The sequence below is a fragment of the Salmo trutta genome, chromosome 18 (assembly GCF_901001165.1).
Source record: "Salmo trutta chromosome 18, fSalTru1.1, whole genome shotgun sequence".
In the NCBI taxonomy this organism is placed as follows: domain Eukaryota; kingdom Metazoa; phylum Chordata; class Actinopteri; order Salmoniformes; family Salmonidae; genus Salmo; species Salmo trutta.
Window position 1 is genome coordinate 58,544,424 of NC_042974.1, and position 12,890 is coordinate 58,557,313.

The 12,890-nt window shown below is 43.2% G+C and overlaps 2 protein-coding genes across 4 annotated transcripts in view; one reads left to right on the plus strand and one right to left on the minus strand.

Annotated features, from left to right (window-relative positions):
* The window catches only part of LOC115152702 (protein shisa-9B-like), a 72,281-nt gene extending 65,693 nt beyond the window's left edge, over positions 1–6,588 (minus strand). Inside the window, exons 1-2 of the mRNA XM_029697434.1 lie at positions 6,049–6,588; positions 5,108–5,214 (exon numbers count right to left, since the gene is read on the minus strand). Coding sequence (XP_029553294.1) covers positions 5,108–5,214; positions 6,049–6,566 — 625 coding nt within the window. The 5' untranslated portion in view covers positions 6,567–6,588. The remainder of the gene's footprint in view (positions 1–5,107; positions 5,215–6,048) is intronic.
* Positions 6,589–11,189: 4,601 nt separating this feature from the next.
* The window catches only part of cpped1 (calcineurin-like phosphoesterase domain containing 1), a 36,644-nt gene continuing 34,943 nt past the window's right edge, over positions 11,190–12,890 (plus strand). For 2 of the 3 annotated variants that reach the window (XM_029699228.1, XM_029699229.1), the window contains exon 1: positions 11,190–11,364. In XM_029699228.1, coding sequence (XP_029555088.1) covers positions 11,301–11,364 — 64 coding nt within the window. In that variant the 5' untranslated portion in view covers positions 11,190–11,300. The remainder of the gene's footprint in view (positions 11,365–12,890) is intronic. The other variant, XM_029699227.1, reaches the window with a different exon arrangement.

Here is a 12,890-nt window from a genome sequence, read left to right on the forward strand (position 1 = left end):
CTTGAAGCATGTGAGGACAACAGACTGGGATAGGGATTGTTTAAATATGTCCATAAACACACCAGCCAGCTGGTCTGCGCATGCTCTGAGGACATGGCTAGTGATGCCGTCTGGGCCAGCAGCCTTGTGAGGGTTAAAACATTTAAAATGTTTTACTCATGTCAGCCACGGAGAAGGGGGGGGGCAGTCCTTGTTAGCGGGCTGCGAAGGTGGTACTGTATTATCCTTAAGGCGGGCAAGGAAGGTGTTTAGTTTCTCTGGAAGCGTGACGTCGGTGTCCGTGACGTGGCTGGTTTTCTTTTTGTAGTCTGTGAATTCCTGTAGACCCTGCCACGTACGTCTTGTGTCTGAGCCGTTGAATTGCGACTCCACCTTGTCCCTGTACCAGCATTTTGCTTGTTTGATTGCCTTGCGGAGGGAATAACTACACTGTTTATATTCAGCCATATTCCCAGACCTATTTCCATGGTTAAATGTGGTGGTTCACGCTCTCAGTTCTGCACGAATGCTGCCATCCATCCACAGTTTCTGGTTAGGGTAGGTTTTAATAGTCACAGTGGGTACAACATCTCCAATGCACTTCTTTATAAACACACTCACTGAGTTAGCGTATAGGTTGATGTTGATCTCTGAGGCTGACCGGAACATATTCCAGTGCGTGTGATCAATATATATAGCGTATAAATGTCTGATGACTCGCTACATTGAAGACATGATAGGCTATTCACTTGCCCTCAGTTCGACCCACTCCACACACACAAGTAATTACCTGTAAAACATTTGATTTGAGTCTCTGGCTGTAAATGAACCGATTAATATTCCCCAGGGTGGTGCAAGGAGAGAGGGCAGTCCACTGATTACACCCTACTAAGATATAGACTCCTTACAGCTTATTTTATTATTACACCATGACAACAAGATGGACAATTATACATATGAACCGAGTCATACGTTAAGGCCAAGTCCAGTAGTCAGTCAGATGGAGGACAATCAGGACATACATGGGACCTTCATGATAAACATCCCTAGATAGATCTCTGAAAGCAATTCAACAGCGTTTGACTATTCTACTTCCCTTACTCAACTTTGTCACTTCCGTTTTCTCGGTTTTCTACTTGACTTCTATTTCTTCCAAGGAGCAGTAAGTCCCAGCCTCCCCGTGTGTCTGACTGAGCTGATTACTGTGTCTAGTCAATCAGATCCATCTGACAAGGCTGGGAGGCCCACAGCCCTAATGAACAAGGCCTAATGGATCTCCGGTGCTGCTGAGAGGACCCACATTAGGGTAATTAGCCTGAGCAAGGGCACAGGAACGAGGCCCAGGAGGAGCGCGTCTGGGCCTGGGTCGGTCTGTGGATTCAAAAACATTATGAAACTCTTAGGAGGCCAATGGATTAAAAAAACACTTTGAAACTCTTAGGAGGACAATGGAAGTTCATCTTATAATTATATTTTTTATTGATTGTTATGTTTTTTGCCTACAATAAGGAATTATTTTGATGTGAACTCTTATTGTCCTCCCTAGAGTCACTGAATATTTGTTTTATCCTTAGCTTGCTCCTGTTCCTGCACCTTGATTAGAAAATAACAATGTTCTTTATTTTCATTTGCTTTGTGCCTCTCTGTGGCTGGTTCCTGGATGCCTGTCTGTTGCTGCTTCCTGAATGCCTGTCTGTTGCTGCTTCCTGGATGCCTGTCTGTGGCCGCTTCCTGGATGCCTGTCTGTGGCCGCTTCCTGGATGCCTGTCTGTGGCCGCTTCCTGGATGCCTGTCTGTGGCCGCTTCCTGGATGCCTGTCTGTGGCCGCTTCCTGGATGCCTGTCTGTGGCCGCTTCCTGGATGCCTGTCTGTGAAGGGGTCAGGATGGAAGAGTTGCGGATAAGAACTGACACAAGAGTCTTCGGTGACGGGTGACTTAGAGGTCAGGGTGAAGTTGTACCTCTCAGCAAAACTCAGATCTGATAAACCCAGCAGTAGCGTTACATTTTAGACACACTCGCACCCCCACTTACACACATACACCACACACGTACGCAAACACGACACACACACACACACACACACACACACACACAACTGCAGGTGATCCATTTTGGCATAATTAATAAACAGTAGATGAGGTTAGAGTAATTCTAGAGTGGAGATTGTTTTGCAGACAGAGCCTTTCTTCATGCTGTGTGGTCTCCAAGCAATTATCTATTAAATATAATAAGTGCCTAATGCATATCTGGAGATGTATAGCGGAAGATTATAGGCAGGTAATTATCTTTGTGAACATGAGTTGTGAATACAGATCACCATCTCAATCACCATCTTTCTGGGGCTCTCAATAATACATTTCTAGTCTCTGTTTCTCTCAATGTCCCACCTCATGAGTTCAGGTTGATTGACAATGTGACAAAACAAAAAACCTTTTCTTTGCAATCCTACCAGAAGCAGCAGTGGTTTCATATAGTTTGTATGACACATTGCCCTTCACAGATGTAAACGAGGTTAAATTCAGCCTGCAGTATGTCAACTTTTGTCACTCAAAAGATATTTAACTGTTGACATTGTCAGAGAGGATCAGTGCAGTCTCGACATGTCGTCCTATTTCCCTTTCGCTCTCTCTCCCTCTCTCTCGCTCCCTCTTTCTGTCTCTCCCTCCCTCTCCCCTTCTCTGTGTCTCTCTCCCACTTTATTTTCATCTCTCACTCCGTCTTTGATGCTGAAGGCTCGGAGACACAGGATTTTGAGTTCTTTAAGAATTCTAAAAAAGTATTCAGTTTTGAGATTACATTCAATTGTGATCACCAGCCCAGCAGGGGAGAGGAGGGCTGCTTTGTTCAGGGCTAAACTGTAGCAGAGGCCCCAGTCTTCATGGGGTCTAACATAATTAGATCTGAGCTCTGACGTATTAGCTACTTGTTGATGTGTTGTGTGAGACGTCTCACATGTGCGATACATGGTAAAGGGTTTTTACACATTAAAACATCCCACATGCTGTCAAAACAAAGTGATGTTAGGAACAAAACTCTTGTTCTAGTCTTGTCTTATACTAAGAGGTGCTTGGAGAAAATTATTGGGGGAGAAAGTAGCTAATCCCAAGCTGTTATCCGCCATTGCCCTGCAGAAACAGGGATTGTTATGAGTATCAGCCATACAAACTGCCCTGGGCATTTTTCTCCAAAGCTGGGTGAGGACACCTAAGATGGGATCTATTGATGTTGCCAGTAACAGGGTAATCTGGCCATAAGCTATAATCAATAGATGGTCTGCTCTAAAAATAGAACGTGATCAACAAGAGACGTACACAGCCGAACTGTGAACAGTAGTGTGTTTCACCTCAATCGGCATCTCACAAGATTTAGCTTCTCCCTTTAAATGTATCTTCAAGGCAAATACTGTAATACATCCACACTCCACATGAACCGCACCACTTTTACCCCCCACCCCATCATCCCTCCATCCATACCTCTTTCTATGATAAATCCGTCTCATGGCTGGTAGAGACCTCTAAACCAATATGGAGCATCTCTGGGGATCTAATCAGATCACAGGGGTTAATAACGTTCCACATGGTTACCCACAAGCCCTAAGACTAAAGGGTTCAGGGAGCAGGGTTCCACATCGCTAATAATCACTATTTCCCCAGCCAGGCCTCCCAGGTATTGAGTTGAGCACACCCCCACCCCCCTCTCTTTTGCCCACAGAACAGCTTCAATTGGTCGGGTCATGGACTGTACAGGTTGTCGAATGTGTTCCACAGGGATGCTGGCCCATGTTGACTCCAATACTTCCCACAGTTGGGTCAAGTTGGCTGGATATCCTTTGGGTGGTGGACCATTCTTGATATATCCGGGAAACTGTTGAGAGTGAAAACCCCAGCAGCGTTGCAGTTCTTAACACAAACTGGTGCGCCTGGCACCTACTACCATACCCTGTTCAAAGGCACTTCAATCTTTGTCTTTCCCATTCACCCTCTAAATGGCACACACACACAATCCATGTCTCAAGGCTTAAAAATCCTTCTTTAACCTGTCTCCTCCCCTTCATCTTTACTGATTGAAGCGGATTTAACAAATTACATCAATAATTGATTATAGCTTTCACATTGCTTCACCTGGTCAGTCTGTCATGGAAAGAGCAGGTGTTCCTAATGTTTTGTACACTCAGTGTACATCCTTTTTTTAACCAGGAAAGATCCCTTGAGGCTGAAACTTTCATTGCCAGGTAGACCTGGTACATCTGCCTCTTCGAAGCATCAGTGGCAGTTATTTATAGATATAAATCGATGACAGCAGAAACTAGCACCCCAGAAGACATTAGAGACAAAGGGCCCTACTTTAAAGTGATTAGAAGGAGTGCTGTTAGGAGCCCAGTGCCGTCACACCGGATGATAAGGTGTGTCAGTCTGATCGTGTTTGATAGAATCAAGAAAATAGAACAAATTCCACTGACAACAGCACTGTCAGCTACACTCATGGTCTCAGTCAGTATGTCCTAAAATACATCCTTTCAAGTAGGAGGGGGCTTAGATGTGCCACTTGCTTTGTGTTGGGATCATTTTCAGTTTTTAGGTCGAAACACATCCAATCACAAACGGGGGTGATACTGGAATCAGAATCAGTAGTACAACAGCATGAGATGTGTATTAAATACTCCAGATTAAGACTCTTCTGTGTTTCTGAGTTGGTTGATCTGGGTTAAAATACAAAGCCCATAACTGTGGTTGCAGCCCACGGGACACAACAGACATATCTGTCATTCACACTGCTGTTGTTCCTTCTCCCCTTCTTTCTCTCTCCCCTCCTTTTTACACATATTGAATCATGTAGGCGTGGGACAAAAATAAAAGTGAATTATCACTGGATTTACAAAGCAGAAAGCACTTTGTTTCCCTCCACATGAATACATCTAAGATATTAAAATGAATGCCACATTTGAAACTAATAAACCTGGCTTTGATACAAATGCTTAATTGAGAGTCTGTGTACAATATGCATCCAGGCAACCTGCCCACATTATGTTTGCTATTGTCTGTTTGGGGCCTCCATGGCCAACCCTTCAGTCCACAACCATACCACCAAAAACCTCTGCCTATAGGGGCCGAAAGTGTGAAACTTACGGAGGTTGTTGGCCCTTGTGTCATAGTTCTGTGCGTGCATGCCGAGGGTGTCCTCCCCCTGGAACTGCTCACCTGGACAACCGACCTGTAACACACTCTGGACGGCCCTGTGTGAGAAAGATAGAAAAAGAGAGAGATTGCCATTTATCCAGATGTAAGAAATAGCCAGACAGACAAAGAAATATGTCTTATGAAGAACTGTGCATAATGCTTGATTTCATGCCAACGCTGCACAGTTGTGTGCACAGGGCAGCTAGTTCAAGATGATCACATAATATCAAATATTGCATCTCTGCTTCCATATAAAGCAACATTTTCATATGAATTTGTTAATTTGACTGTTTGATTGAGTGAGCGAGTTTCACATTAATTAGAAAAATATAAAATTCTGTGAATAAATAAGACATTTTCATAAAGAAGACGAATAGGACCTATTGATGCATTGTTAGAGAAAGATCTCCAAATAAAGGACTAGCATGCGCATGTTGCGGAGCGGAGAGCATGTGGCCATCCACTGCAAGAGGCACACGCCCCCGCGCTCTCTGCGAATGAATCAGGCAAGCAGCCCACACAGGTGATGACATTATGCAATCTAGTCCAATTAATAAACTGTCGATGACAGCTACTTTCTATCCATTGAAGAAGCGTGTATTGTGCGCGTAAAAGTCATTGATTGGTTGATTTGTATTATAATGTTAACAAAAAACAAGTTTAGATGATATCCTCGCTTTCTTATTTCAGCGACAACGCTATTAGAATGAGTTAGCGTTATCGTAGTTTGCCAATATAAACCTGGCAAGCGTGAGGCTAGAACCCAAGAGTCAAATATTATTGTGGCGCGCGCTCTAGCCTACATGTGAGCACTAAGCAAGCTCCTTGAAAACATGCACAACAAAGAAGATCGCGGCGCGCTCAACAGTAGCAGAACCCCAGAAACCCACCTAGTCATATTCTCTCTCTGGGGTCGGTGCGCCTTTTCCAGGCCGAGTTTGGTGAATATCCCAACAAGTGCCATGATAGCCACTACTCCACAGATGATATACACGATTAAATTAGTTTTATCTTTGGTGGGATCGTGCCGAAGGTCGTTTTTCTTAAACGGGGTTTGACCTGTCATCATCCACACCGGAGTGTCGTAGTTTTTACAGGTGCTCTGGTCCAACCGCGAGGTCTTGTAGGAGCAGCAGAACCGAAAGCCACAGGTGCCGCAGCAGTAAAGATAATCGCCCGTTTTACAAACGAACGGCGGGTCCCACTGGCCCATCACATCGTAGTACCCCCGGCACCTGTCCTCCGTGTGCGGGGGCTCCGAGAAGCCTGCACCCTCGTCCTCCCTGGATCCGTTGCACGTCGTCATCATGACAAAGCCCTCCAGTTGTCCTGGTTCTCCGTCCGCCTTGCAGACCAGCGCCATAACTTTGACCAACAAGTAACCCAGCATAAAGTATTTGCCCCTCATTGTGCTGTCCTTCCCCCCTTCCTTTCAGCTTCTCTAGCGCATGTAAGAAGAGACTCGAAGAAGAAGAGCACACAGTCTTGGTATTATAAAAGTCCAGAAACATATATCCAATTTAGAGAACACTACCATGCGTGTTGGTGAGCGTTTTCACGAATGTTCTCGTCATCCATGAAGGTATAGAAAATCAATCGGTTATTTTTTTTTCAAAATAAAACGTTGAATGTATATGGATATTGTCCTCGGCGCACAATCTCTCTACAGGTGTTCTTAGAAAATTATTTCCATGACGTTATCAAAACTAGGCTACTTCAATTTTCAAACCCATCAGCGCGGTCGCACGCATGGGAGTCGGTGGAGATAGAACTGCACAAGCTATTTGAGCGCGAGTGAGCAAATCAGACCTGAGATGGGCGAGAGCATGGTGCGCAAAGAGAGTAGGAGAGGAGGGGAGGAGGCATTCCGACGAAGAGAGAGAGATTAATGTATTGTTAAACATGACTGTGAATCTGTGACAGCCCAAAACGCACATTAGGAAATATGGGTCGAGTTGTGCTGCCGACCAATTCTCATAATTTGTGCACGGACAAAATATGGTAACGGATGCAGACATTCCCGTTATGGTAACTTCCAAATGAGATTAGAGAGAGCGTTATAGGGGGGTTGTTTTGCCAGCATGAGTAGCATAGGCTACACAAGGAAAAAATGGGTAGGCTAATGAAATTAAGTAGGGTATATACTTCTATTCACTGGACTGAATAATGATCCACACATACAATGGTGTCGTTCCAAGCACAGTGTCATCATACCCAGATACGTTTTTATATTCATCACTAAATGCTATTTTCTATGCCTGAAAAAAGTTCTGCCGATGTAGTCTTTTTCCTTTAGGAATTCATTCCCTTATATTATATGTAATTCATATTTACCATAGGCTATCACATTCCACGCAGTCTTTTACCTGATTAAAGCCCACCTCATCTTTAAAAAAATACTCTGCAGAACCATGGATAGGTCTATATTGGGGCATATTTGCGTCTTTCTGGTCGAGCTGTCCATGGTGCTGAAATTATTTTGCTCAACAAGTCGCACTGTCCATGGACCTGATAGCCAACTCCCCAACACTAAACCAGGCTAAATAAGTCGATGGGAGAAACCGACAAAGGTGGGGGAGACAGAAATAGCTTGTGCAAGAGCTAGTTTAGAATTATAATAAAGACGTTTATACATGCTCTCGTGGTGATTGCCATTGGGATATATGCGGAGAAAGTCAAGATACAACCGCAGATGTAGCTACTGCTGCTAAACAAAAATGATGGTCAGTCCTATCTGGGGTCGTGGGACATCCCTACCCTAACCTTAGCCTTAACCCATAGAAGGTCATATCAAGGATCATTTTGCTATTTTATTTAACGTTTTAAGACCCCTTAAAGTATTACAAATATATTTCTTATGAAAACATATTTTGGGGTTTACCGCTATTAGCTCACACAAACGCATTGAATAACATGTGAATGACATGGAACAACTAAAAACCTCTAAAGGAAGTTAGTTCTGAAATGCCTGTCCTATATCTGAGAGCAGTGGTGATTTTAGCATGTAAATCTTGGTGGGGGGAAAAAATAAATGTTTGGGATGCATGCCAGCAAAGCCACTACACAACACAACACTAAACAATACATTAATTGCACTATAATGGTGACAAACGGTGTCCACAAACAGTTAGGGCCTACATAAAGCTGTCTCAACAGCAGTCCCAACACCTTACCACTGCTACACCTGGCTTTCAGCAGAGCCTTGTCTGGCAGTGAAACAATTCATTCAGCCTCATTTACTGCCTTTTAAAAAACATAGCTGATATGGCTGACTTGCTTAAACAAATGTGGTTTCTACTGACAATTGACAAACTATGCCATACGGGGACGACAAGTGGATAAGAGGCAATCTGTCATTTCGATTAAGACATTAATGAGCGAGCTAGGATGGGCGTAGTCAATATAACTATTTGTTCAGCACTTTTGAAATGTACAATGACAGAATTCAGAACATGGGCCGTTCTTACAGTGTTCTCCCTGTACACCAACTCAGAACCGTAGGATAAATAAAGGAGGCATATAAGCAGACAATGAAAGCTTTTACAATATTTAATGATTACATTTCTCAAAAACAGGTTATAGGCTACATGTGCACCATCAAGACAGAACAGTAGGTGAAATTAAGAGATGAAAATAGACCAAATTATTAGGGTGAGACACATGGGCTACTAACAGTTTACTGCACAACATACACTTAGTACATACACTTTCTTAGCTACAGTATACATATCTCCCTGGCATGTTACATCATTTATGCAACAGCATACAAGACATTTTTGGACTCACCTTGTTGTGCTGTGCTCACAGAAAGGTGGCGCGGGAGTCCTTCATGGGCAAATTTTGTCATCAAACTTTGTCAAAGTGAGATTCTCTGGATTTATAGTGATTTCAAGACAACTGGGAACCTGGAGGAAATTTACAATTCAGAGTTGGATGAAAGTTCAAAACATATTTTCCCAGTTGTAGCTCATTTTTTCCCGAGATCCCAGTTGTCTTGAACTCACTAAAGTCAGATTTTGCAGTTCTGACTTAACAGTTGTTTTGAGCGCGGCACAAATCATGCTTCATTGACAGCATGGTCAATGTTGAATGTTTATAATTTTAAACTAGGAATATAGACCCTTAATCTTAGACTTGGGACCACACAGCCATTCCACTGAATAGCAGGCTAATGATTGATTTGCAATGCTTGCAGTTAGCCACTGATTCCTTCCAAACCACTCAATGTTGAATTTGCGATTTCCAACTTGTTGTGTAATGTTTATGTCCAATAGTGAATGAGCATCGATACGTTTTATCTATAATTTCTCTTAATTATTTATCTTCATATGACAAGGATTATATAGGATTTGCCACTAGATTGTCGACTTGATTCATGATGATGACTGCTAGCTAAGATTTTGAAAGTATGATGTTGACATGATCAGTCCAAACAAAGCTACTGTATATATAATGTGATTTGATGTAATTTTATCTGTGTCCAATGACCTTGAAACTTATTGGATGGGCACTTCTAATGTAACAATGACAGCACCCAAGGGGCTTGAATTTTTTAGCTCTACACTTAGACTAGGCAGTAACCTAGTGTCCCCATGAGTGACAGAACACTGAGACAATCACGGTGCAATGCTCCGTATTTTCTGCTGGCTTACCACAGCACCACAGAAAGCACTGAGCTAGACTGAAACACCTGCCTTTTGGAGCTGCTTTACTCAAGAAAACAAAAAAGAGACCATGTTTGTTTGTGGCTTTATTAAATCAATTATATATAGTGTAACGACCCTGGGTTTATAAGCGCGGAAATCGACTCTGCCGGACGAGCATGCTTTTGCGGCACAGTCGATAGCGCACCGGACTTCGGGCTTGAAGGTCGAGGGTTCGAGACCTGCTCCCTGCTGTTTCATTACAATATATATATAATATATTACCTTGTTTGAAAACTGATATGTGACACATTAATGCCAAAATAACATGCAAAACAGACAAGCTCCAAAAAATGTTTTGCTAAAAATGTGGGGCTCAAACAGGTGGAGCTCTGCCCCACGTGCCTTGAATGATGGGTCGCCACTGTCTGAAAGATATAAGTAAGATCAGGAAACATTTTTTACATGTATTTAACCCCTTATTATTGGCACAAAACAGTCTAAGCCATGTCTAAGCCAGGGGAGGGGTTCTACTAAGCTATATGGCATTGTTTTAAGAATGTCATACAAAGGATACATTTGCTATTTGATTTAGAATTAAGACCCCTTGAAGTATCAAAAAAATATATTAAAAAAGGATTTGATTCAACATTTTGTTTGGCCTTACTGCTACGAGCCCATACAAACGCATTGAATAACAGATTCACTACATGGGACAACAGATAATCCCCCCCCCAAAAAAAGAAAAAAAAGAAAAAGAAAGATCAGGAAATATTTGTTATGTTTTTATTTAACCCATTATTTTTGTTGTTGTCACTAAACAGTCTCCATATATACTTCCATTAATTTGTTCGACTGGTACCGGGGGACCTTCAGACGAGTCTTGTGAGGCCTGTGGGCATCCTAGAGCAAAGAAACATGTAAGTGTTCGTGCGAGTCTCACCTTTACACAGTGGGGTCATATTAGTGTTAAACCCAAACTGTTTGGACGCTACAGACAGAAGTCGGCAGATCGTCTCAGACGAGTCCCAATACGCTTGTGGGGGTCGTAGAGTTTACCTAAACATTACGCTTACCTAACCATGTTCAACTTCAATGGGGTAGGGACGTCCCAAGGATTCCGGATAGCAGCCAGGCACAAATAATAGATAGCTGATGTAGTCGATTTAAGATGAGCGAGGAGTCTACGGGCTTAATCCAAAATGTAAATGCCATGCTTGTTTAATTATTTAATATGAATTGCATCATTCAAGTCACGAGTGTGTCCTAAAGTTGATGGGTTTATTGATCCCCTCGACACTGTCTGGAAGTCACCCTCGTCAGCAACAGCTGTTGTAGACATTTTAGAACTAGGCGGGGCTTCCGGCTTTACGTTTGGTATTCACCGTACGTAACTAGCTACACTGACTAATCTCAAGAGTCAGTTAATTATTGACAAAATAGGATAAACATCAAGCGATAAGAATACGAACGTTAACCTGTGAGGGACAAGTGAAGCCATGGCTGAAGCCGAGGATATTTTTCTTAGAGCTAAACAGCGGACCTTCACTGGACTGACCGAAGGTAGCTAATGTTAGTTAGTTGCTTAGCTATAGTTAGTTAACTGTACAGGCTGGCTAATATCCATCTGTTTTACCATTTTGTATTCCTGACTGGTTAATATAAAGGATACATAGTTACGAATATGCATGCTAAATTAACCTAACTAGCTAGTTATCTGTGCTACACGTGAACGACCTTCCCGAGACGTGTCATGTTGTTTACAAAAGTTGCTGTTTAGCCTTTTGCCATTTACTCTGTTTCCGAGATGAGTGCCAGAGCAACACTTCTCATCTGTTCGAATCTGCTCTGCTATAAACTAGCCTTTTCATCAATTCACAGTCAGTAATACTTTCAACTCATGAAATATAGCTAGCCCTTGATTTTGAAGATTGATTTACAAATACCTAACAGTAACGTTAGCTGTAAATGTGAGTTGCATTATTGCCGTTTACCTTAACATAACCCCAAAACTGGTCTCTGCCCAAATGCAATGGCCTATTACATGTGTTATGTTGTATGGAAGACTTAGTAAACACATTATGAATACCTCTGTCTTTTTTTTTTATAGGCCTATTTTAGGATTGGCTGGTGATAGGAAGTCAGTCATTGTCTACCTTTGACCAGTGAACCAACTGGGCTGAATGGCTCCATTTCTGGCCAAGCTTACAGACTGAGGAATTTGATTGTTTAACAACTAATCAGATTCACAGACAGTCTCTTCCTCTCACAGCCTAGCCCATTCATAGACACTAATAGCCCTTGTTCATGACACTCAGTTCCATACATTACACAAGTCATTGTGTAATGACTCCAACACCATCATTAAGTTTGCAGATGACACAACAGTAGTAGGCCTGATCAACGACGAGACAGACTATAGGGAGGAGGTCAGAGACCTGACCGTCTGGTGCAAGGACAACAACCTCTCCCTCAACGTGATCAAGACAAAGGAGATGATTGTGGACTACAGGAAAAGGAGAACTGAGCACGCCCCCTATTCTCAGCGACGGAGCTGTAGTGGAGCAGGTTGAGAGCTTCAAGTTCCTTGGCGTCCACATCACCAACAAACTAACATGGTCCAAGCACACCATGACTGTCGTGAGGAGGGCACGACAACCTATTCCCCCTCAGGAGGCTGAAAAGATTTGGCATGGGTCCTCAGATCCTCAGAAGGTTCTACAGCTGCACCATCGAGAGCATCCTGACGGGTTGCATCACTGCCTGGTATGGCAACTGCTCGGCCTCCGACCGCAAGGCACTACAGAGGGTAGTGCGTACGGCTCAGTACATCACCGGGGCCCAGCTTCCTGCCATCCAGGACCTCTATACCAGGCGGTGTCAGAGGAAGGCCCTAAAAATTGTCAGACTCCAGCCACCTTTGTCATAGACTGTTCTCTCTGCTACCACACGGCAAGAGGTACTGGAGCGCCAAGTCTAGGTCCAAGAGGCTTCTAAACAGCTTCTACCACCAAGCCATAAGACTCCTGAACATCTAATCAAATGGCTTCCCAGATTATTTGCATTGCCCCCCCTTCACGCTGCTGCTA